This window comes from Macrotis lagotis, chromosome 1 (assembly GCF_037893015.1).
Source record: "Macrotis lagotis isolate mMagLag1 chromosome 1, bilby.v1.9.chrom.fasta, whole genome shotgun sequence".
Lineage (NCBI taxonomy): Eukaryota > Metazoa > Chordata > Mammalia > Peramelemorphia > Peramelidae > Macrotis > Macrotis lagotis.
In genome coordinates this window covers 430,362,079-430,388,403 of record NC_133658.1, presented here as the reverse complement: position 1 = coordinate 430,388,403, position 26,325 = coordinate 430,362,079, and the positions used below count along the sequence as shown (strand labels likewise).

Here is a 26,325-nt window from a genome sequence, read left to right as displayed (position 1 = left end):
CTTATCTTCATGGGATTTCAGAATCTCCTCTCCTCTATTGCTGGTTCATTTTGAAATTTCCCTCTATGCCAGGAGCCTCTTTATCCTGGAATAGCCTAAGCATTTTGTAACCTGCTCACATTGATATATTCCTTTACAAGGCCTTCCCATTTATGATTTCCTCCTGGAACTTCCATTTTATGGAGAAAGCCTGACCAGCCTTCTTTCCTTACTCTACTGGTTTTGTCATTGGACATCAAAACTATTCACTCCATTCCTCTGTCATTTCCTCCTTCTACACCCCCATTTTGTGTGTTGTTTTTTCCCATTAGAATGTAAACACTTTTAAATTATGGAGACTATTTTTGTTTGATTAATTAACCTATTGTCTAGCACCATAGTAAATTCAAACACTGTTTTCTGTCCTCTTTATCTTGTCTAGAGTCATTTTTGCTTAAATTTCTGGTTACTGAAACAGTTCACCTAATTAAAGACCTTTTTTTGCTTTTGTCCTCTCTGATCTCCACCTTTCCCAGGGGTTTCCCCCAGGACTTTTTAGATGAAAAAAAAATCATTTCTTAATATAATCAGTTTTATCAAAGAGGTTTTAAATATTTTTTCATACCCAGCAAGTTGGTAAGGTGACCAAAAGATGGAGCCATTGTTGGAGGGGCTACAGGAAGATAGGTATGCTAATTAACACACTGCTATAGTAGAGCTGTAAATTTGTCCAATAAATTTGAAAAGCAATTTGGAATAATGCTTAAAAAAGGGGCCTAAAATGTCTATTATCTTGACACATAGATCTTTCTGTTTGTTGTGAACTGAAAGAGATTTAAGGACAGAAAGAAAATCCCCAAAATACCAGAAGATAACATAGCATTTGACATTGAAGATTTTGGTTAAAAAATAGGTGTTTGTCAGTTGGATAATGGCTAAACAAATTATAGAACACAGATATAATATTGCTGGACCTTAAGAAAATGAATTTGAAGAATTCAGAGAAACATGGAAAGTCTTATGAATTGATGGAGAGTGATGCAAACAGAAAATTACACACAGAAAATTTACGCCAATGTAAATGAATATAAAAATGCAGTGAAACTAAATGCCATGTACTTGATGAATCTTTGTGCCAGAGAACAGTTGACAAAATGTACCTTTCTTTTCATTATAGAGGTTAATGACTATGGATATGGAATATTTCATATCCTCTCAGACATAGTTGTGTATTTTGATTTTGCTGAGTTACTTTTCCTCCATGTTTTTCAATCTTTGTTACATGAGAACATGCAGATATGTGCTTTATTTTGATTACTCTGAATTATGTTCTTTGTATGTAGACATATATATTCATGTGTATATAACATGTTTATGCATGTTTAGTACTTATTTATGTAATAGGATCTAAACACGTGGAACTCAGTAAACCAAAAGTTTGTACAGCAAAAAACACCAAACAGTTTTAAGGATAGTTTAGTTAAATTTGTAGATAAAAGCCACATTTTCATGAAAGTAAAAAATTTTTAGAGCTTTGAAAATAGTCTTTGAAAGCTTCTGTCAGATTCCTTCCTTAGGTATTCTTCTCTTCTATTAGACATGGACTTTTAGGCCTTGTGATAAAGGTAATTGTAGAGTGGAGAATTGCTAAACTTATCTCAAGGCCCCCAATTTTAACTCTTTATTACCAGAGACAAAATAATTAGATAAATGGATCTCTTCCTCAACTTAGCATGGAATTATAAAAATGCTTTTTTTATTTATTCTAAATTTGCAAAAATATCTTGATATTCTGTATCAGTAATTCCTAGAAGTATTTTCATTTTTAATTCAATTCTAGTTTAATGCTGCAAGATGTAGAACTTTGAACTATTTTGTGACCACTGTTTACAGAGAATACAGCCATAGGTTTTTTTGGGGGGGTGGGTAAGGCAATGGGTTTAAGTGACTTGCCCAAAGTCACACAGGTAGGTAATTATTAAGTGTTTGAGGTCAGATTTGAACTCAGGTCCTCTTGACTGCAAGATTGGTGCTCTATCCACTATGCTACCTAGCTGCCCCCAGCCATACATTTTTTTACAGTCATAATTGTACTAGGAGATAGTTATCCCAAATTATTATTGTGTTAACATGCCAGTAATTATATATGTGTTCAATATTTATAGCATAAAAACTAAAATAATTTATTTTTAAAAATATCTGTTGGGTAAGGGAAGGTATTTTTAATAAATTTTTTTAAGGCAAATCCAATTAAATATAGTCAGAAAAAACTTTCTGGTTTCTCTATGAGTGGCTTTTTAAAAAGAGAAGTTTGAGTCAATAGAGTTTAAAGTTAAAACATTTTGAAAGAAAATTATAAAATTAATGCTCTGAGAAACATTTTTTTTTATCTTTTTGGAGCTCCTTTAAAACAGTTGATTCTATAACATATTTTTGATGTATAACTAGGTGGTACTGTGGATAGAGTGCTGGGCCCCCTGAGTCAGGAAGATTAATCTTCCTTAGTTAGATCCTAATTATGTATTCAGAATCTTTTTATTCTTACTTGCATATAACTACAATTGTCTTAGTTATTTTTATTTCTTTACCCATATCAAATGAAAAAAGGCAATTTTAAAGGTTAAGGGGTTGCACAAGGCTGATCTGGTATTGTAGAAGACAAAATATTTAAAATAGGCAAGACAGTATGCAAAACACAGCATTCTGAAGTCATTTGGTTTAAAGGTGAACCAGTTCCATGTGCTTATAGAGACTCTTGAGCATATTTTATTGTAGCCTAGTATAATGATTGATATTGCTTTGGTAAGTTAGGTGTATTCTGAGAAGTCAGGAAAATATTTTATCTATTTTTAAAAAGAATTTTCTCTAAAATTGATAAAACCTTCAGTTCTCTAAGACAATTTATTCCTGAAGGATTCAGGAAAACAAGTTTTACTTACAGTGAATCATTTATAGTTTTCATACCTTCTTAAATCCAATTTTTTTTTGTTTTGTTTTTAATAAGGCAATGGGGTTAAGTAGCTTGCCCAGGGCTACAAAGCTAGGTAATTATTAAGTGTCTGAGGCTGGATTTGAACTCAGGTACTCCTGACTTGAGGGCTGGTGCTCTATCCACTGCGCCACCTAGCTGCCCCTCAAATCCATTTTTGATACTATTTATTTTTCTGATTATATGTAAAGATAATTTTCATCATTCATTTTTGTAGTTTTCTCCTTCCCACCCTTCCCTTCTCCCACCCAAGAATAGCAAATAATCTGATATAGGGTATACATGTACACATTTACAGATATTTCTATAATAGTCACACTATGAAAGAAGAGTCAGAACAAAAAGGGAAAAACCATAAGAAGAAAAAAAATAAAAAAGAAATTTAAAAAGGTGAAGTAGCATGCGTTGATCTACATTCAGATTATATAATTTTTTTCTTTGGACGTGAACAGCATTTTCCATTTAGATTTGTCTTTGATCACAGTGTTGCTGACTGAGAGCTAAGTTCAACATAGTTGATCATCACAAAATGTTGCTCTTTTTTTTCCTGGTTCTGCTCACTTCACTCTACACCAGTTCATGTAAGTCTTCATTTTTGTTAACCAGCATTTATTTTCCAGGTTGCTGTGGTTAAAATGAAGAATACCGAACGCATTTATGCAATGAAGATTCTAAATAAGTGGGAAATGCTGAAAAGGGCAGAGGTAAGAATTCTTTTTTTTTTTTTTTGGGAATGATAAGAAATGGTCTCTCGCTTTACTGGAAATTCATTTAGACAAACAGTTAAATTCTTACTATATTTAAGTATTTTAGCTAGGCAGCAAGAATCAAAGTTAAAAATAACATAGGCCCTACCTAGTGATTACAATCTACTAAGAAATATTGTAAGTGTATATATTACATTTACCCAAGCATGAAACAAAAGAGAAAACCAAAGTACACTAGAGAAATATGAAGGAGAAACCAAATAGTAAGGAATATCAATTCTTCATTCTTTCCCTTGGGCTTTTGCCCAGGTCTTCTGACTTCAGGTCCAATGTTCTATTCATGGCACCACCTAGTTGTCTTCTACCAGTGATTGTTACAAGTTATGATTGTAATAGTGGAAATTTCAAGCACCATAGTAAAACAGTTGAGAGATACTTTGAGGTAAGAGGTAAGAATCCTATATCTTAACAAATGGGATTGTAAATGTGACAATTAGAGAATATTGAAGTGAAGCTTATTGGAATTTAATTATACACATGTTGCTTTTTGATTCTTTCAGGAAAATAGGAATTTTGCTCTTTTGAGGATCTTTTATTCTTTTTTTTGTGTCTTCATCTATCAAATAGTCTGGTCTACATTTTACTTTGAATTATATTGGCCAGATTTGGGATTACTGTAAAGTAACTTCAAATATTTGTTGTATTTCTAGTTTGTAAGCAAAATGAATTAATGAAAATGGAAACTAGGACTTGAATTTGAAAACTATACATATAAGGAAATATTCTCTTGTTTCTCTGTGTACTGCTGCTACATTATTTTACAATTGGATTTATATCATATCAAGTTTATAGTCTGTTTTGAAGGAAAAAATCAAATTCTGCATAAAAATACTTGAGAAACTTCAGGGCTTGAGAAACCTCGGCAAACTCTTTTACTTATCTCTTGTTTATTACATGCCATATTTCTCACAGTACCTGAGCTAAACCTTTTCAACATTCCTCATCCATTCTGATCCTACTTTCCTAATACTTAGAAGATCTCTTACTCTTGACTTTTCTGAAAAGGTAGCTCTGCTTCTTTATCCTGGCATCACTATACTTCAGCATGGACCAACTTCATCTTAATTGTCTTTTTCTCCATAGTTGTTAGTATTCTTAATTTAATGATTCAGTGGTATCTCTATTCACTAGTTTCCACTTTTGAAACCTTGTTATTATCTTGAAGTTTGTTTCTTGTTTCTCCATTCATTATACTTTCTCCAAGAAGACTCCTCTGATCCTTTCATCTTAAAGTGATTTCTCTTTCTTTAAATATCTCAGTTCTTTGTATCTCTTCTTTGTACTTACCTATCCGCCATACAGTTATGTATATTCTTTCCCCTTTTGGTAATAATTTTAATATATATTTATAAACAGAAACTTAAAAATTTTCAAGCCACCACAACTTGCTGAGTAAGTTAGTGCAAATATAACCCCTGTTTTACAAATGTGGAAACAGACTCAGTGAGGTTAAATGTTGAAACTAGCATTCCTCTCTTCTAAACTAGCATTCTTTCTACTATACTATATTCTTTCTTGAAAGCAATGTCTATTTTACCTGCATCTTTTTATTCTTAGTGCTTTGCACATAGTAGATCTTTAATAATTTCTAATAGTGATGACACCTTCTTTTTCCCTTACTTTGCACTAGAATGTTTGCTGTTCCTTGAGCTTGATATACCATCCCTTGGCTTTTTTCCTCTAGACTTTGAGCCCATGCCTGAAATATTCAACTCTTCATCTGAATTTTTCTCATTTCCTTCATGTTTTAGATCATATGTTATCTTTAGAAGGAGACCTTTCCTGGGTTTCCTCATTAGTTAATGCTTTGCCCTTTACCTCTTTAAGCAGCCACAGCTAATGAAGAACCAGGAAAAAGAACTTTTACCAAAGTCCTTGGCATAGTCAGAAAATCAGAAAAATACAGTTATGTAAAGAGAAGTGGTATAAAAACAAAGGCAGTGCTCTTTACTTTTGTCACTCTACCCTAAGTACCATGAGACCTTTCTATCTGATTTGTAGTTGAAACTTAAAGTTTCATCTGTCTTTCATCTTTGACTACAAACTCCTCGAGAGCAGGCGATTACCTTACTTTTTTTTCTATTTGTTTTACCATTGTTTTGCACATTGTGGGCACTTAATAAATTGAAGCGTTGAAGAAGGTTAGTAATAAAATTTTTTTGAGCTTTTTCTTCTCATGCGTTTGGTATCACCCTTCTAGAATAAGTTTCTCAACATTATTGTCTTCTTTGTCTAGTTCATTTTTTCATGTTATCATTCTCTAAAGTGTAATTTCTTCCTCTTCTCTACATTCACCTAGGAAAGACCTCTTAAACTGTGATAACTTCACTTTTACTTGATGGTAGAAAGAGTATTTTAATAAGTTTTTAGAGATTTTTTTCTACCTTTCACTTGTTTTTAATCCTCTCAGTTTAATTTTAAATGTCCTTCAGATTACTTTGTTTAGTTTGGCTTCTTGCCGAGTTTTCTTTACATTGATTTTATCCCTTTACTATTTTCTTTTTCCATTAAGTTTTACAAATGTGTTTATATTCTGAATTAGTATTACCCTTGGCTATCATGTGTCTTTGCTTGGCAAATACATCAAGTGTTTGCTGGTTAAGGAAGTTTTTAAATTCTTTTGGCTTCCTCATTGTGGTAATTACTTTTCATTGGTTAAATTTCTCTGCAAAATTATTAATAGTTGTTTCTTTCATCACATTCTTAATTTTCAGCAACAGTAACTTGTTAAAGATATGTCAGGTTGATTTTTTTTAATTTTATTTAAGGCAATGGGGTTAAGTGACTGGCCCAAGGTCATATAACTAGGTAATTGTTAAGTGTCTGAGGCCACATTTGAACTCAGGTCCTCCTGACTCCAGGGCCAGTACTCTATCCACTGCACTGCCCCTAAAGTTTTTCTTCTCCTTTGATAGTAGCACTAGCTTTTTTAAAAAAAAATATTTTAAGGGTGACTAGGTGGCACAGTGGATAGAGCACAGTCCCTGGAGTCAGGAGTACCTGAGTTCAAATCCAGCCTCAGACACATAATTATCTAGCTGTGTGGCCTTGGGCAAGCCACTTAACCCCATTTGCCTTGCAAAAACATATACATATATATATATGTGTGTGTATATATATATATATATATATATATATATATATATATATTAGTTTTCCAATTATATACAATAGTAGTTTATACCTATCATTTTTTTGTAAGGTGTTGAATTTGAAAATTTTCCCCCTTACCCTCCCTTCCTTCTCCCCCATTCCTCCATGGAAGTCTGATAATCTTTGCATTGTTTCTATACTATACATTGATCAAAATGGAGAGAGAAATAATATACTTTAGAAGGAAATAAATATTAGTGATAGCAAGATTATGTTGTACATAAGATACTTTTTTTTTTAATTGGAGGTAATGGACTTTGGTCTTTGTTTAAACTCCACAGTTCTTTCTCTGGATACAGATGGTATTCTCCATCGCAGGTACTCTAAAATTGTCCCTTATTATTGCATTGCTGGAATGAGCAAGTCCATTAAGACTGATCATCAACCCCATGTTGCTGTTATGGTGTACAATGTTCTTCTGGTTCTGCTCATATCACCCAGCATCAGTTCATGCAAGTCTTTCCAGGCTTCTCTGAAGTCCCATCCCTCTTGGTTTCAAATAGAACAATAGTAGCACTAGCTTTTTAAGGCTATAATGTCACATTGTTTACTCAAAGCTCACTAAAATCTCAGAATTTTTTTCATGTGACTGTAGTCTGGCTATACCTTCCACATCCTATACTTGAGGGTTTTTTTAAACTTGCGTAGAAATTTTTATTTTTCATCATTACATTTTATCTTAAATAGATTTTGCTCATTGTCTAGCCTTTAAAGTTTGTTTATTATCTCTGTATTTTAATATTTAAACTTTTCTTTTCATGCATTTCATCTAAACTTTGACAAACTTGTCTGCTAAGGTGGTAGTATATTTGCATAATTTCTGAAGTGGTCGAATAACTGATCCCCGAGAACAGTTAATGTATTGTTGTTAAGTTGGAGGGAGCTATCCAGTGATGTGTTTCATGGATAGTCTGTGGATTTATACTATTTAGTATTGTTATCAGTGACATGGAATGCAGACAAGAAGTTTTATGACAGTCAGAATATAAAAAAAACTTAAAGATTTCTTCAAGGTCTCAAGTCTATGACAGAAAATGCTGGTGCTTAAGAAATCTTGATGAGGCTTATGGGTTGCATTTGAAAAAAAACACATACATAGTAAAATTTATATAAAGGAGTTCTTAATTATATCCCTCAAAACTTGTTTTGTGAATGGTTTCTATTGCATTTAGGATAGACTTCTTCCTAGTATAAGTATAAATTGATTTTTTTTTATAAACTCCATGTCAACTCTATTTTCTTTCCCTTATTTTCAGACAGCCTGTTTTAGAGAAGAGAGAGATGTATTGGTGAATGGAGATTGTCAGTGGATCACAACCTTACATTATGCCTTTCAAGATGAAAACTACTTGGTAGGTTTGGAAAACTAATAAATCTCAAACTCTTTCTTTAGATAGTATTTCTTTTAGTTTTCTTGGGTTCCTTTCTATAACCACTAAGAAAATAATCTAGTTTCAATTAGATAACTGCAATCTAATATGAATTTAAGCTTAACAGAAAATATGATTTCATTGTTTATTTTAATTTAACAAGAAGGTTGAAGTATTGTATTATCTTGGAGTTTCCAGGAATTATATTTAACTGTATGTAGACATTATATAATGACTGTCAGAGCTACTGAGTGGCACAGAGGATAGAGCACTGGGCTTGGAATCATGAAGACTGGCCTTTATGAAATCAAATCTTGCCTCAGATACTTGCTAGCAGTGTGACCCTGGGCACAGCATCCAATCCTTTTTGCCTTAGGGAGAAAAAGAAACAAAGATATCATCAAGGTCTCAAGCCTATGACCCAGTGAATAGAATGGTGGTACTTGAGAAATGAAGATAAGGCATGAAAAAAATCACGTGTAACATTGTATATAAAGAAGTTCTTGATCTTATCCCTCATTTGTAAAATAAGGAGAAGGAAATGATCAACTACTCTAGTCTTTTTACAAGGAAAGTCTTAAATGGAGTCATGCAAAATCAGGCATGACTGAAACATTGGAACAGCAAAATTTTAACTTCAGTATTTTACAATATTTTCTAGCTCTACAAATGAATTTTACTTGTGAGTTGGAAGTATACATGTGATGTGTTGAATTTTATTATTTTGTGATACTTGACATTTTTAGATAAAAATTTTTTAGATTCATTTAGGTTTAATTCATAAGCTCTATTGTCTAAATTTGTTATATAAGCTTTTTGTACTGAGTTTGCATTCCTCTGTTGGCTTTAACCTCCCTTCCACCTTTAGTATTACACCATTCTTATGTTTACATTTTACTATTTTTGCTTATTTTTACTTACTAATTTAACTGCACTAAGAAATGTAGACTGAATTTTAGTTTTGGATAATGATTTTTGCAAAATCAATTAAAATTTTGGCAATACAGAGAGATGAAAAATGATACTGCCCCTTGAGAGAACTTATATTTAAGTAGGGTTATACAAATAAGCATGATAAAAAGGTTAAAAATTATATACATATTACTTATTACATAATTATATATTATATAATATTATATTATATAATTATAATTGCAAACTGTACATTTTGAAAGGAAGATTTCTTCTCTGAATTAAGATGATGTATATTAAAGATCTTAGTGGTGGAGAAATGGAAGGAGGACAATGCAGACATGAGTGAGAACCCAAACTAATACACAGAGGCAGGAATGAACAAAATCAAATCAGGAAACAATTTAACTTTATATAACTATAACAATATAACTTTGACTGAAACATAGAAAATATGGATTCATGATTCAGTGGACAATAATAATGACTTTGGAATTAGGACATCATATAATATTCTGATGGTGCTATTTAGTATTTCCTAAACTGTCTGACCTATCTTGGAAGTGAGTTGCTTTACCTTTTTGAGATTTAAAAGTCCTTAATTATAAAACAGGGACTAGAGAAGATAAATAGAACAGTCCCTGAAGAGAAGAGTAAAGTGAAATACATTTGGAGATGTTGATTGGAGCCAAATTATGAAGTGCCTTTCTGCAGAAAGATTTAGCAGAGAAATTTGCATTTTTTCCTATGAGCAGTAGACAGCCAGATCAATGTTAAAAGTGGGTAACTATATAGAAAAGAATATAAAGGGAAGGAAGGGTAATGGTAGAACATAGTCAGTGGAATGGGATTATAGGGGAAACAGCCATCATATTAGGTAGTTAAATCTGGTAGATATTATTGTTTCCATTTTATAGATAAGAAAACTAACAATTAGCAGTTTACCAATTGACTCAGCACTGTTTTTCATTACACCAGTGGTGATTTTCAGATTGAGGTCTACAGATCACCAAGGGTTCCCGATACATTTTCAGAGTATTCTGGAAGGCAAAGCAATTTTCATTATAATACTAAGACATGATTTTCCTTCTTTTTCCCCAATATATATCTGTGTGAAGCTCAGTTTTATTGATATACTCCGTGCTCAGTACAGCCTAGTTTTTATATTCAGCATTCTTCCTGGTGATAGAATTGGGATTATTTATTAAGGAAATGGTCTAAAAAGATTCCTACTTTTCCTTGGTCATATCTGAACATCATTTTGTAAGTATAATTTTAATTGTTTATCCTTATAACTTCAGTATTTTACTATTCTAGTTTTTGTGTGTATGTTGTGGGGGGGTTCCCCCACTTCTCCCACAAAACTGTAAAGAGAGATAGAAAGTTTGAATAAGACTCTTCCCTCAGGGAGTTCTTAATAGAAAAGTGGAAAGAGGTTATGTATATAGTATAGGAGAAAACAAATGTATAGAAAACATTACAAGATACCCCATTCTAAGCATTCCTAGGATATTTAGAAAGGAAGACCAATAGATAAAAAAAATGAAAAAAGATCTGTCAGCAAGAATTTACTACATCACTGTGAAATGTCAAACATTGTAAGGAGTACTGGGAATACAACAACAAAAACAAATAGTCTCTGCATTCAAGGAATTTAAATTGTATTGGAAATAACATGTACACCAGAGACATCAAACTTAAGACCTATAGAACTCTGGCTGTGCAGCTGAACCAATTTAAAATGTAATTGAGGAATGTTTAGCAAAATAAAAATACAATTTTTTTACATTAATAAAATATTCTTATTCAAGAGTAAACGAAATACCCAGCCCCCCCCATAAATATAGACTTGCTTGAGCAATAAAGGGGAGAGAAAAAAATTAAAATTAAAATTAAAAAATAATAGTAATAACTGTAGATATGGACAGGTGGAGCACCAGCCCTGGAGCTATGAGCACCTGAGCTCATATCCAGCCCCGTACACCCAACAATCACCCAGCCGTGTGACATACAAGCCACCCAAACCTCACTGCCCTGCAAAAACCAATAAAAAGGAAAAAAGACCCAAAATAAAATAAAATAGTAATAATAGTAGGGGTGGCTGGGTGGCGGACAGAGCATTGGCCCTTGAGCCAGGAGCACCTGGGTCCAAATCTGGCCTCAGACACCCAAAGATCACCCTGAAGTCCACGGCAAAAGTTGCTTCCATATTTTTCCACCGTTGCCATTGCTGATCGCAACTCCCTCCTTTGGTATTTCTCCACTACCATGTACTATATTTTCTCTCTCCTTTCACTCTGACTCTGCATACCACCCCTTAGGCCCAGCATCCACCTGACCCTGTGGTTCCAGACAGGCCATCCAATCCCAGCCCCTTGCAAGAAGTAAAAAAGAAAATGTGTTATATCTGACCACTCTTCCCCCATGGTCCATCCTCTCCTCCTTCATTCACATCCCCCACTCCCTCCCCCCATCCCCCCTCTCTCCTTCTTACTCCAGATGCCTATACCCCATTGAGTATATATGCTGTTTCCTCTCCTAGTCACCTCTGATGAGAGCAAAGATTCCCTCATTCCCCCTTGCCTTCCCCCCTTCCATATCATTGCAATAGCTCATTGTAATAAAGAAAAATCTTATTATATGAAATATCTTGGCCTATTTCCCCTCTCCTTTTTCTTTCTCCCATTACATTTCCCTTTTTTCTATTGACTGCATTTTTACATCATATATTATCTTCAAATTCAGCTTTCTCCTGTGCTTCAACCATAAAAGCTCCCTCTACCTGCTCTATTAACTGAGAAGGTTCATATGAGTATTATCAGTGTCATTTTTCTATGCAGGAATACATGCAGTTCATCATCATTAAGTCCCTCATATTTTACCCTTCTCCTCTACTCTCTATGCTTCACCTGAGTCCTGTATTTGAAGATCAAACCTTCTGTTCAGCTCTGGCCATTCCAACAGGAACCTTTGAAATTCCCCTGGTTCATTGAAAGTCCATCTTTTTCCCTGGAAGAGGACATTCAGCCTTGCTGGGTAGTTGATTCTCGGTTGCATTCTAAGCTCTTTTGCCTTCCAGTATATTATATTCCAAGCCCTACGAGCTTCCAATGTAGTTGCTGCTAAGTCCTGTGTGATCCTGACTGCAACTTCATAATATTTGAACTGTGTCCTTATGGCTGCTTGTCATATTTTCTCTTTGATTTGGGAGTTCTGGAATTTGACTATAATATTACTAGGGGTTGGTTTTTTGGGATCTCTTTCTCGGTGGGGGGGGGATCGGTAGATTCTCTACATTTCTATTTTGCCCTCTGCTTCTAGAATATCAGGGCAATTTTCCTGTAGTAATTCTTTGAAAATGATGTCAAGGCTCTTTTCCTGATTATGACTTTCAGGTATTCCAGTAATTTTAAAATTATCTTTCCTAAGTCTGTTTTCCATATCAGTTGTTTTTTCAATGAGATATTTCACATTTTCTTCTAATTTTTCATTTTTTTGGTTTTGAAGTATTGATTCCTGATTTCTGGTAAATTCATCAATCTCCCTGAATTCTATTCTTTGTTTGAAGGATTTGTTTACCTCAGAGAGTTTTCTTATCTCTTTTTCTACCTGGCCAATTTTGCTTTTTAAAGCATTATTCTCCTTCATAACTTTTTTTTTGTTTTGATTTTTTTAATTTATTTTTTCTCATTTTTTACAATTTGTTTTTACATTAATAAAATATTCTTGTTTACAAGTAAAGAAAATAGCCCTCCCCCCCCCCCCCCCATGAATATAGATAGACTTGCTTGGGTGAAGAAAGTAAAGGGGAGAGAAAAAAAAATTAAAATAAAAAAAAGCAGTAATTGTAAGTATGGCCAGTTGGCGCAATGGACAAAGCACCAGCCCTGGAGCCACGAGCACCCGAGTCCATATCCAGCCTCGTACACCCAACAATCATCCAGCCATGTGACATGCAAGCCACCCGATCCCCACTGCCCTGCAAAAACCAAAAAGAAGGGGAAAAAAAGACCCAAAATAAAATAGTAATAATAGTAGGGGTGACTGGGTGGCAGACAGAGCATTGGCCCTTGAGCCAGGAGCACCTGGGTCCAAATCCGGCCCCAGGCAGGCCACCCAGCCCCACTTGCCCTGCACCTTCCCCCAAATAATAATAACAAAAATGTGCTTGAGTCTTTGTTCCAACACCAACAACTCTGTCATAGGTGGATCTTATTCTTTATGATAAGTCCATCACAAAAGTTACTTCCATATTTTTCTACCTTTGCCATTGCTGATCGCAACTCCCTCCTTTCTTATTTCTCCACTACCATGTACTATATTTTCTCTCTCCTTTCACTCTGACTCTGCTGTAGGGTTGTTGACTGGCTGACAGATCCCTGGTCCTGCGGCCAAGAAGCCCTGAGCCCCCATACCACCCCTTAGGCCTAGAATCCACCTGGCCCCATGGTCCCGGACAGGCCATCCAGTCCCAGCCCCTTGCAAGAGGTAAAAAAGAAAATGTGTTATATCTGACCGCTCTCCCCCCATGGTCCATCCTCTCCTCCATCATTCACATCCCCTCCCCTTCCCCCTGTCCCCCTTCGCTCCCTCTTACTCCAGATGTCTATACCCCATTGAGTATATATGCTGTTTCCTCTCCTAGCCATCTCTGATGAGAGCAAAGGTTCCTTCATTCCCCCTTGCCTTCCCCCTTCCATATCATTGTGATAGCTCATTGTAATAAAAAAAATCTTATTATGTGAAATATCTTGGACTATTCCCCCTCTCCTTTTTCTTTCTCCCATTCCATTTCCCTTTTTTTTTCTATTGACTCCATTTTTACACCATATTTTATGTTCGAATTCAGCTTTCTCCTTTGCTTCAACTACAAAAGCTCCCTCTACCTGCTCTATTAACTGAGAAGGTTCATATGAATATTATCAGTATCATTTTTCTATACATGCAGTTCATTCTCATTAAGTCCCTCATATTTCCCCCCCTCTCCTCCAATGCCCATGCTTCACCTGAGTCCTGTATCTGAAGATCAAACCTTCTGTTCAGCTCTGGCCATTCCAAAAGGAACCTTTGAAATTCCCCTGGTTCATTGAAAGTCCATCTTTTTCCCTGGAAGAGGACATTCAGCCTTGCTGGGTAGTTCATTCTTGGCTGCATTCTAAGCTCTCTTGCCTTCTGGTATATTGTATTCCAAGCCCTACGAGCTTCCAATGTAGATGCTGCTAAGTCCTGTGTGATCCTGACTGCAGCTCCACAATATTTGAACTGTGTCCTTCTGGCTGCTTGTAATATTTTCTTTTTGACTTGGGAGTTCTGGAACTTGGCTATAATATTCCTAGGGGTTGGTTTTTTGGGATCTCTTTCTGGGGGGGTGGGATCGGTGGATTCTCTTCATTTCTATCTTGCCCTCTGCTTCTAGAATATCAGGGCAATTAGTAATTCTTTGAAAATGATGTCAAGGCTCTTTTCCTGATCATGACTTTCAGGTATTCCAATAATTTTTAAATGATCTTTGCTAAGTCTGTTTTCCATATCAGTTGTTTTTTCAATAAGATATTTCACATTTTCTTCTAATTTTTCAATTTTGGTTTTGAAGTATTGATTCCTGATTTCTGGTAAATTCATCAATCTCCCTGAATTCTATTCTTTGTCTGAAAGAATCTTTTTACTCAGAGTTTTCCTATCTCTTTTTCCATCTGGGCAGTTTTGCTTTTTAAAGCATTCTTCTCCTCAATAACTTTTTGAACTGTTTTATCCATTTGACCTAAGCTGGTTTTTAGTATGCTATTTTCTTCAGCATTTTTTTGGATTTCCTTGACTAGGCTGCTGGCTTCATTTTTATGTTTTTCCTGCATCTCTCTCCTTTCTTTTCCCAGTTTTTCTTCTAACTCCCTCATTTGATTTTCAAAGTCTTTTTTGAGCTCTATCATAGCCTGAGCCCAATTTCTGTTTTTCTTGGAGTCTTTAGATGCAGGAGCTTGTGCTTCCTCATCTTCAGACTGAGTATTTTGATCCTTCTTGGGCTCATTTGCAAAATACTTCTCAATAGTCTTCCTTTTGTTTCTCTGCTTGCTCATTTTCCTCGCCTAGGCCTGGTTTTGGAGTGCTTCCTGAGCTTTTGGGACACTCCCACAAGGGTCTCAGTGTGTGAGGCTCTGTCCTCCCTACTGGTCTGTGAATGACTATATGCGCCCCCCTCTGCTATGGGGCCGAGGTGGGGGGGCCCTGCTGTTCTATTGGGAGGCCTAGACTGCGATCAGGATCTGAATGTGATCATAGCCCCAGAGTCCTGTTCCAGGGCAGAGGACAGACCTAGGAAGTCTCTCTGTCTTTACTCAGCTCCCTAGGTTCAATGGGCTCATGCCCTGGGGGCTCCTGCTTACCAGCCCTGCCTTCTTCTGTTCCTGGATCTGGACTGCCTTGGCCACTGTGCTCACTGTGTGCCCTGAGGTTTGGGCTGCAGGTGCTGGCTCTGGTAGAGGTCCCCCCTGCTGTTCCCCCAATTTGTGCCCAATGCTCCTGGGGGTGCAGCTCAGGAAACTCCCCTGCTGCTGTGAGCCCTGGCTCCCAGCACCCTGGCGCTGCCTCCCGGGAGGCTGAAGTTCTTTCGCTCTAGCTGGCCGTCCCTTCAACCCCGGGGAGCAGAGCCTTTCTGCTTTTTTCCAGGTTACCTTGAGTAGGAGAACTGTCTCACTGGGTCTCTCTGTGGGTTCTGTCTTGAAAATTTAATTAGAGTCCTTAGCTTATGAGTTTTATGAGATAGCGCTTACAACATGATCCTTTTGTTGCCCTATAATGATTTGAAGATTGAATGATTCTCCCCAATTTCAACCCAAAATTCCAGTCATTTTTCCTTCAACAATTTTTCCTTGTTACTTAGAATCAGGTCCAAAATAACACTTCTTTTTCTTTCCTCCACTCAATTGGTAAACATTTATTAAATATCTAATATGTGCCAGGCATTATGTTAGGCCCAGGGGACACTAATACAAAAAAATAAAACAGTTCCCATTGTCATTCATTCTAACGACTAAGGCAGTAAGTACAAATGAAAATGTATACTGCATAAAGTTTACATGGACAAAGTAGTTAAATGTAAGGTAGTTTCTTCTGTCCATTTATACTGAATATGACTTTGTAAAATTAGAAAGTACAAAGCTTGACCTCAAAGAACTGTGAAAAGATTCCTCTCCCAACTCCTTTGCAGTAGTGGGGGCAGAGAGAAACCCTCTCTGGAAGGAACATTGTATTTCCCCATCTATAAGACACACCTTGATTTTGGGGCGGGAAATTTGAAAAAAATATATATATTAGTATTTAAGTATTTAATCTTGGGTTGTTTTTTCAGTTGGAGTAGGACCAAACTGACATTCAGCAGCTTGATTTCTAGTCACTTTTGTAAACTGGATCCACTTTTAACCTGAATTCAGCACTGTATGAAAATCTTTTCTGTGTCCTTTCTGGGAAGAATGTGATAAAATGTAACCTAATAGATTGGAAACAAATGCAAAACAATGAGCGCAAATATAACAAGTGTGAAAAAGCAGGAAATGCAAGTAAAAAAAATCTACAACCAACTATATAAGATGCTCCCAGCTTTTAGACCCCAAATTTTTCAGAAAAGGATCGGTCTTATACATGGGGAAATATGATAATGTCTAATATTTTCAACATTGATTAGTTTTGTTAATTTTTTTCATTTTCCAGCTTTTATTTTTTGATCTTTTAACATTTTATTTGTTTTCCAATTACGTACAATAGTAATATGTACCTATCATTTTTTGTAAGGTTTTGAATTTTACAGTTTTTCTCCCCCCCCCCACCCTCCCCTGCTCCCCCCCACAGAAGGCTCTCTGATAGTCTCTACATTGTTTCCATGTTATACATTGATGTAAATTGAATGTGTTCTAAGTATGAACATAACCCACCCCCAAGAAGATAAGAAAACTCACGAATAGAGAAAGAGAAAAACAAATTGTACTTCAGTCTGTGTTCAGATTTCAATGGCTCTGTCTCTGGGGTGAGTTGTTTTCTTTATCATAAATCCACTAGAGAAGTTGCTTGAATATTTTTCCCACACTTGCTATTACTAGCTGTACCTCTGCTCTATTCCTCCCCATTCTCATTTATTCTGTTCTCTCTGTCCTTTCATCTTGGTCCTGTCTAAAAGTGTGTTGAATCTGAGTACCCTCTCCCTGCATCTTCCCTCTCTTCTATCATTTATTCCCTCCTACCCTCCCCTCATTCCCCCTTATCCTGTCCCTTTCTTCTTATTTTTCTCTCGAGTAAGATAGATTTCCTCACCCTATCGTGTATGTTGTTTCCTCTCTGAGCTGTTTCTGATGAGAATGAAGATTCACTCATTCCCCCTTGAGTTCCTCCCTTTCCACTCCATTGAAAAAGCTTTTTCTTGACTCTTATGTGAAATTTCTTAGCTTCTTCATCTCCTTTCCCTTCCTCCCAGTACTGTCCTTTATCACCCATTGACTCCATCTTTTTACTATATTATGCCATTATATTCCACTCCTTCCTATATCCTGTCTATAGATGCTCCTTCTAACAGCTCTTATAAATGAAAAAGTTCATATGAGTTATCAGTATCTTCTTCCCATGCAGGAATACAAACAGTTCAATATCATTAAGTCCTCATAGTTAGTCCTTCTCTTCTACTCCATCTATAGTTCACCAGAGTCCTGTACTTGGAGATCAAACTTTCTGTTTAGCTCTGTTGTTTCAATAGGAAGTTTGAAAGTCCCCTGTTTCATTAAAAGTCCTGAAAGAAGATGTTCAGTTTTGCTGGGTAGTTGATTCTCGGTCATAAACCAAGATCTTTTGCCTTCTGGAATATCATATTCCAATCCCTATGAGTCTTTAATGTAGATGCTGCCAGATCCTGTGTAATCCTGACTATGGAGCCTTGGTAGTTGAATTGTCTCTTTCTGGCAGCTTTTAGAATTTTCTCTGGGATTTGGCTATAATATTCCTGGAAATTTTTCTTTTGGGATCTCAGGAAGTGACCTGTGAATTCTCTCGATTTTTGTTTTACCCTCTGCTTCTAGGATCTCGGGGCAATTTTGCTGTATTATTTCTTGGAAAAATGAAGCCTAGCTCTTCTCCTGATCTTGCCTTTCAGCTAGCCCAATAATTTTTTTTTTTTTAGGTTTTTGCAAGGCAAATGGAGTTCAGTGGCTTGCCCAAGGCCACACCTCTAGGTAATTATTAAGTGTCTGAGACCAGATTTGAACCCAGGTACTCCTGACTACAAGGCCGGTGCTTTATCCACTATGCTACCTAGCCACCCCTAGGTAATTAATTATTAAGTGTCTGAGGCCCGGATTTGAACTCAGGTACTCCTGACTTCAGGGCTGGTGCTCTATCCACTGCGCCACCTAGCCACCCCAGCCCAGTAATTTTTAAATTATTTCTTCTGGATCTATTTTCAAGGTTGGTTGTTTTTTCCAGTGAGATATTTCATATTTTCTTCTAATTTTTGGCTTTTTTTGGAAGAGTTTTATTTCTTCCTGATTTATTGCTAAGTCATCAGCTTCCTTTAGTTCCGTTCTGCATTTGTTATTTTCTTCAGAGAGCTTTTTTATCTCCTTTTCCAGCTGGCCAATTTTTCTTTTTAAGGCACTCTTCTCATTTGCCTTTTGTTTTGCTTTTTCCATTAGGCCTAAACTGGTTTTAACATATTATTTTCTTAAGTATTTTTTTGTTTATCTTTCACCAAGCCAAGCTGTTGATTTGATTTTCATGATTTTTCTACATCACTATCATTTCTCCTCCCAATTTTTCCTCCATCTCCCTTAATTGCTTTTCAAAGTCTTTTTTGAGCTCATCCATAGTCTGAGGCCATTTTCTGTTTCTCTTGGAGGTTTTGGATATGGAAGCTTCAATTTTGTCGTCATCTAGTATGTGTTTTGATCTTCCATGGGACTAAAGTAATTATGATCAGATTCTTCTTTTTCTCTTGTTTACTCATTTCCTCAGCCCAAGACTAATTTACAGCACTTCCAAGGCTTTGGGCTTTTTTGGGGGGAGGGGAACAACCCACTGGTACCTTTATTCCTCCAAGGTCTTTTGCTCTCTTGCCTGTGCTTTGATATGCAAATGGACCCCATGCTTTCCTCTGCCTTTGGGCTATAAGGAGAATCCTTCCCTCTTAGTATGGAAGCCCAAACTGCAGGCTGAATCTGAGTGTAGGCAAACCAAAGAGTTCTACCCCAGGGAATGCTGAGAAATCTCTGCAGACTTCCCTTACCATCTCTGGCGGTGCAGGCTGCTTTCTCCAGATTCTTGCTGCAGATCCTTTGGCCCGTGTTCCTCACTCCACACTCATTCTGGTACAGCAAAGTTCTCCCCCAGCCTTTCAAACTGTTGTGGGTGATCTCTGGGCTGGGCTGGACTGGACTGTGCTGTGGCCAGGGCTTCTTTCCAACCCCAATCCTGGTGAAACACACCTTTCCTGCAGAATTTCTAACTTATCTTGGACTGGGAAAATTTATCACTCAGTCTTTCTGTGGGTTTTGCCCCTCTAAATTTTGGCTAGTCATGATTTGCTTATTTTTTGGAGTTTTGGGGGTAGGAGTTCCCATGAAATACTACCATATTGGCTCCGCCCCCAGTTTTGTTAAATTTTCATCTTTTTCTTTATTTTCTTTTCCTTTCAAAAAGTTCTCTTATAAAGGATGACTGTCTGGGAGGGGAAAGGAAGATGATATCAGGAAATTTAGTCAGAGTAAAAACAACACATCAAAATTTTATTTAAAAAACCATTGTTGGGTACGGCTAGGTGGGGCAGTGGATAAAGCATCAGCCCTGGAGTCAGGAGTACCTGAGTTCAAATCCAGCCTCAGACACTTAATAATTGCCTAGCTGTGTGGCTTTGGGCAAGCCACTTAACCCCATTGCCTTGCAAAAAACCCCTAAAAATAAATAAACAAACAAATAAAATAAATGTTGTTTGGGAGGGTGGATGCTAGTAGTTGGGGAAATCTGGAAAGACTGCATGCTAAAGGTGGTTCTTGAGCTGAAAGTTAAATGGAAGCAAGAAACTTTCAGGCAAAGAATAGGCAGGAGAAATGCATTCCAGTCATGTACAAATGCATGGGAATAGGAAGTGAATTGTTTTATCTGAAGAATACAGTGAAAGGAGGACTGGGTATCATTTCCAGTGATCCTTAGTAAGAATTTAAGGAGAAAAACAGGAGTTCATTTTTGATCCTACAGGCAATAGGAAGTCACTGGGATTGTGAAGGAAATGAAGAAGAAAGAAAAGTAACTCTATAGTGCCTGCAATGTGCAATCACTGCTGAGTGCTTTAAAATAACTTATTTGATTTTCACAATAATACTGTGAGGTGGGAACTCTTATTTTTTTAATTGATATTTTATTTTATTTTTCCAATAACATCTTGTGAAAGTTTTTTGAAATTCATACACATGCATATGCATGTTTTTAAATAACATAATTTCCTTTTACTCTCTTACCACCCCCTTCAGTCAGGTTCATATTGTACATGCACATTTATGTTTAACATGTTTTCAGATTAGTCATTTTCAGTATGAAGAATTAGGTTTAAGGGGAAAAAAAGGAAAACATGCAATAGGAAAGAAATTCATAAGAGAAATTTTAAAAAAGGGAATGTAGTATTCATTCAGATTCTGAAAGGTTTTGTTTGTTTGGATAGCACTCTCCATAGCAGATGTCCTAGGGTTGTCCTGACTTTCTGAATTGCTGAGTGGAGCTGCATCCATCGAGGTTGATCATCTCACAATGTTGTTGTTAATGTGAACAATGTTCTCTTAGTTCTGCTCTGACCATTCTTAAAAACAATAGTACTCCATAACATACATATACCATAACTTATTCAGCCACTCCCCAATTGATGGACAAACCCTCAATTTCCAGTTCTTAGCTGCTACAAAAAAGAACTGCTATGAATGTTTTGGAAGATGTAGGACTTTTCCCAATTTTTCTGACTTCTTTTAGATAGTGGTCTAGTATTGGTATTGTTGGATTAAAGGCTATGATCAGTTTTATTGCTCTTTGGGCATAATTAGGAATTCTTATTAACCTAATTTTAAGTTGAAAGGCTGAGGAAAACAGAATGACTTGCTCAGGATCATCCAGCTAGCAAGTGTCTGAAACAGAATTTAAATTCAGGTCTTTCTTGTCTCCAGATCTACAGTCTATCTAATTAAGGCTACCTGAGAAATACCTTAGGTTAAAAAGACCAAGGTCTCCCACTGCATCTGGGATCATCTAAAGCTTTCTTATCCATATCTGGCCAGTGGGCCCAGATGGCTCTGGAGGAGAGAGTAATCCTGGTGATGTTGTACAGCACCCCTCTCACTCTAATCCAGTCCATGTACAAGTCATGACATCATCTTCCTAATATCAGGGTAATCTTTGAGAAGGAAGGACAAATAACAACCATCTTCTGCACCATCTAGATGTGTCTGAGTTAGGGGAATGACTGAGTAGGCAGCAAATTGGAGCTATTACTGTGTGCAAAGCACTTTTGAAGGGTTAGGGGACATCGGTTATGCTTTCAAGGGACTCATTGTAATGTCTTTTTGTGTGTATGTGTAAGGCAGTGGGTTAAGTGACTTGCCCAAGTTCACACAATTATTTAGTATCAAGTGTATGAAATCAAATTTGAACTCAGGTCCTCCTGACCCCAGAGCTCGTGCTTTATACACTGTGCCACCTAATTGCACCATTTTAATGTCTAAAAGCAAAACATGTGGAAGATTTCAAGTACAAGTCTGAAAAAAGTCTCATTATCCTTAACAAAACAGATGTTTATGCTACTTGAGTCATTTCCTCTAATAAAATCCTATTTGTTTTTGGCATTGAACTGTTTGACAGTGCCAGGGATTTTGGTGGCAGAACTTTTCTGGGCCTTCAGTAGCTGTGGCCCTATGGAGTACCTGCAGGTGCAGCTGCAATGCTATTTCTCCACAGGGATTGTTTCTTAGTATGAAGGCTGAAGGACTAGACTGGAAACATTTCTGTTTCCAAGATCCAGGTACTAGGCTATCTCTGTCGGGGTCTGAGGGGAGATGGTTGGTTGTGATGGTGACATTTTGACTTGTCTGGCACATGTCTGGTGTTTCTTTCCCTTAGAGTGTTTTGCTGCTTCAACTAGACTGTTTTGACTGTGACCAACTGTGGCAGTATGTGGCAGTTGGTTGACAGTGGAAGGCTGACCCCTCTGTAGTAGTTGTATCCCTAAATGAGGGCTGTGAGAACTGGACTAGAAGGAAGACCAGTGGATGGAGGGAATGCTGTTCCTCCTAGAACCCCTATACCTTTCCACCTGTTGGTGGGTTCATTGGTAGTTTTTGCTGGTGGTGATGAAGAAGGTAGATCTCTTCTATAATTTCTCCTCCTATATGGGGACTGAAATAGAAGCAGGTCTAGTAGATTGGGGAACATTACTACTGTTCTCTTGGACTGTCTCCATTTCTGTCTGAAGGGAGATGGATGGTATTGTTGTTTGACTTGACTGGCACATGTTTCCCTGCTTCCTGTTTATTTCTCGTGATGATTTGAAACTTGAGCAGGGAGAGACCATTTAGGAGGTTAATACAGTAATCTGTGAAGCAGGTAGTAGGTATAGGTATAGTGAGTGGAGGAAAGGAAGTGCAATGTATTAGAAACATTGGAATAAGGGAGAAGAGGGAAGTCAGTTACTATTATGATAATACTAGAAGGATGGTGGTGGCACACTGAGAAGATTGGGAAGAAGATGAATTAGGGTGATGACATTCAGAAGATGAGTTTAGAGAATGTTAAATTTGAGATGATTCCAGGACAAATAGTTTGAAATGTCAATAGGCATTTAACTGGTGATGAGAGACTGGAATTTTGCATTGTTCATAGGTATAGATATAGATAGTATCTGTGAGGCATCTATCTACAAAGTTAAACCCATGGGAGCTGATGAGGTTACCAAGAGGGACAGTGTAGACAAAAAAGTCAAGAGAGATCTAGAAGCTTGGGAGGCACACACAGTTATAAGGGCATTGCATGATGATGAGCTTGCAAAGGAGACTGAAGAGTGATCAGATAAGCAGAAGATGAAGGAAAGAGTTCACTGCAGAGAAAAGAGACATCCGAGAGGATGATCAGCAGCATCAAATACAAAAGATAGATGGAAAAGAATGAGGACTAAGAAAAGGTTTTTAAAATTCAATATTTAAGGGATCCTTGGTTACTTAGGAAAGAACTGTTTCAGTTGTTAGGTTGAAAGCCAGATTTTAAAGATAAGCAGTGAATGAGAGGCAGTAGACATAAAAGTTTTTTCGATGAATTTGTTTGAGAAAGGGAAGAAGCTATAGGGCAATTTTGAGATGATGATGGAGTCAAGAGAAGATTTTTAAAATGGGGGAGACATGGACATAATATGGAAAGTAGCCCAGAAGGAAGTAATTGATAGGATTGTGTTATTATTACAGAAAGTCACAAATTTATTAGCTGCTCTATTTTTAGTAAAAAAAAATTAGCTCTAGAAAATATCTGGATGTTTCCTAAATTCCTTATTTATTTTTTCCTTCTGTCTTGGTAGTCTGTAGTATATGAAAGAAGTGAACAGATATTTACTACTGTATACTATGCACTCTGTAAAGCTCTGTGTACAAATAGCTAAAGGAATGACATTCCCTGCCCTTAGGACCTTAAGGTCTAGTGGGAAGAAACGACATAGAAAAGGAATCTGAAAGGAAGATAGAACTGGATCATGATGGAGAAGGAAGACTCAAAATATTGCTTGTGTTCTACCTATTGATCTGTTCCACTTAATTTCTTAAAAAATTTAAAAATTAAAAAAATTTGAAAATTGTATTTGTTTTCAAGCAATAAAAAATTCCCCTGCTCCCATTGAGAATAAAAGAAAAAAATAAAACCCCTCTGCAAATATGTATTATCAAGCAAAATCCAGTTTTCACACTGGTCATGTTTTATATCCATTTAAACATGCACGTGCGTGCGCGCGCGCGCACACACACACACACACACACACACACACACACACACACACACATACACGGCTCATTCTGACCCCTGAATCCTTCTCTGTTAGGAAGTAGGTGGTGAGTAACATTTCATTATTGAACCTTAAATCCTGGTTGATTGTTATGCTGATCAGAGTTTCAAAGTTGTTTGTTTACCATATTATTTTTCTGGTTCTGTTCATTTTACTTTCCATCAGTTCATACAGATCTTCCTGGTTTTTTGGAAGCCATCCTTTTCATCACTTACAGTACAATAGTATTCCATCATGTTTATATACTCTTAGTTAGCCATTATCCAATTTATGGGTGGGTATGCCTTCAGATTTTCATTCTTTGCCACCTCAGAAAGAATTAACATTTTTTTGTACACTTTAGTTAGATTTTATTTTCCTTAGGACTAATCTTTCCCTTAATTTACTCTCCTAATTCTTCATTCTCCCCTTTTCCCTCCTATTTTCCTATTGAGTATCTTTGTGTCTAGCATGTTTATATTTGTATGTATTCTCTCATATGACCAATTCATAAGAGAAAAATGTTCAAAAATTTTGTTCTTCCTTGTGTATGTGAGATAATTTTGCATCAGTCTTCCTAATAATTGGTACATTCTTTATATTTCAGCTTTACCCTTTTGTTCTAAGAGATCTGAGCAGTTTTCTGTTTAAGATTTTTTTCAAATGTGTTATGTAAGTCCTTTTTGATTTTTTTTTTTGGCATAGTAATACTATAGTGATTTTCCCCCCTCAATATCTTTTTTGTATTACTTGTTTTTACTTTAAAATCTCTTATATTTTCATCTATTTTTCAGTCATTTGAATTGATATTTTTGTTTCTTGGAATCATAGACATCCGTTCCATTTTTCAAGAAATTTGTTGCTTTGTTAATTAATTCCCTTTCTAATTCTTTCTTCCGCAGTTCTCATTTTTTCAATTAAAAAAAACACTTTAACTCTAAAAAAAACAAAAAGCCTTGATTTATATCTTCAAGGAATTCTAGTTAGTTTGTGCATGAGATATGTTTTTTCCTTGTGGCTCTGTTTTCGGATGTTTTAGAGTCATTTGTTCATTTTTCTAGGCTCTTTCCTGACTTTAGTAGGGTTAGGTTCGCACACTTCACAAAGGAGGATAGAATAAAGGTGTGTGTGTGCCACTTTCTTGGAGTATTAGGTATTGTTATCACACAAGCTCAGTGCTTGCTAAGTGGTCTAGTCCAGGGCAGAATTTGTTCACTGCCTCTCTGGTCTGATTTGCTGCTGGACACAATCCCTGTCAACCAACTTGGAAATTCTGCTGGTAGTGACAACTGCAGACTCCCTTGAGGTCTGGAATTTCTGCCCTGGCTATTCCCAAGACTTCTGACTGAACTTCAAGCTGGACTTCAAGTCTGTTCCTGGGATCTGAACACCAGTGCTTGCTTCTAAACATTTTCCTCTTTCAGAGTCCTGGTCAGGGCTTATTATAGCTCTTTACCCTTCTCCTCATTCTCTAGCCTGGGTAGTGAATAACAAAGTTGATACTCATTCCAACACCTTGCATGAACTCAAGTATCTAATTCTAGGACTGGGACTTGGAATCTTTTTCAGGGTAAACCTTGGACAGATCCTTTCCAGTATTCACAGATTTTTTTTCTGCCTGCCTCCTTCTGCCAACCTTCAAAATGACTTACTATATCTATTTCCTTCAGTTTCCTCATTAGGATTTGGTGTGATATGTTTTCTAGGCTTATTTGGAACAGTTTGGGGAGGAGAATTAGCTGTACCTTTTCTTACTATTCCACTGTATTGACCAAGCTTCACTTCAATATATTTCATCCCTTTGGTTCCTAGATTTCTTTTCATAACATTCTTTAAATTTATACTCAGGATATTCCAAAAATTTTTATGGAATTTTATGCTATAATAACTTAAAACTTCAGTAAAACTATTCAGTATTAAGCCATATTTAAATAATTATTAATATAACTCTTCCCACCTCTGATTTAATTCTACTTCTTTTCACACAAGATGTTTCCTTTTGTCTCCAGTATAAAATATAAACTTTTTAAAATAATTTTTTTGAATCTAATTTTTTGGTACCAATTAAATTGCATCTTGTATCTTTTCCCTCATCTCTTCTCCTCCCCCACCCCAAGAATTATCCCA

At 36.4% G+C, this 26,325-nt stretch overlaps 1 protein-coding gene across 1 annotated transcript in view; it reads left to right on the top strand.

Moving 5' to 3' along the window:
• The window catches only part of CDC42BPB (CDC42 binding protein kinase beta), a 172,663-nt gene that overhangs the window by 42,124 nt on the left and 104,214 nt on the right, over positions 1–26,325 (top strand). Inside the window, exons 3-4 of the mRNA XM_074213159.1 lie at positions 3,589–3,672; positions 8,145–8,240. Coding sequence (XP_074069260.1) covers positions 3,589–3,672; positions 8,145–8,240 — 180 coding nt within the window. The remainder of the gene's footprint in view (positions 1–3,588; positions 3,673–8,144; positions 8,241–26,325) is intronic.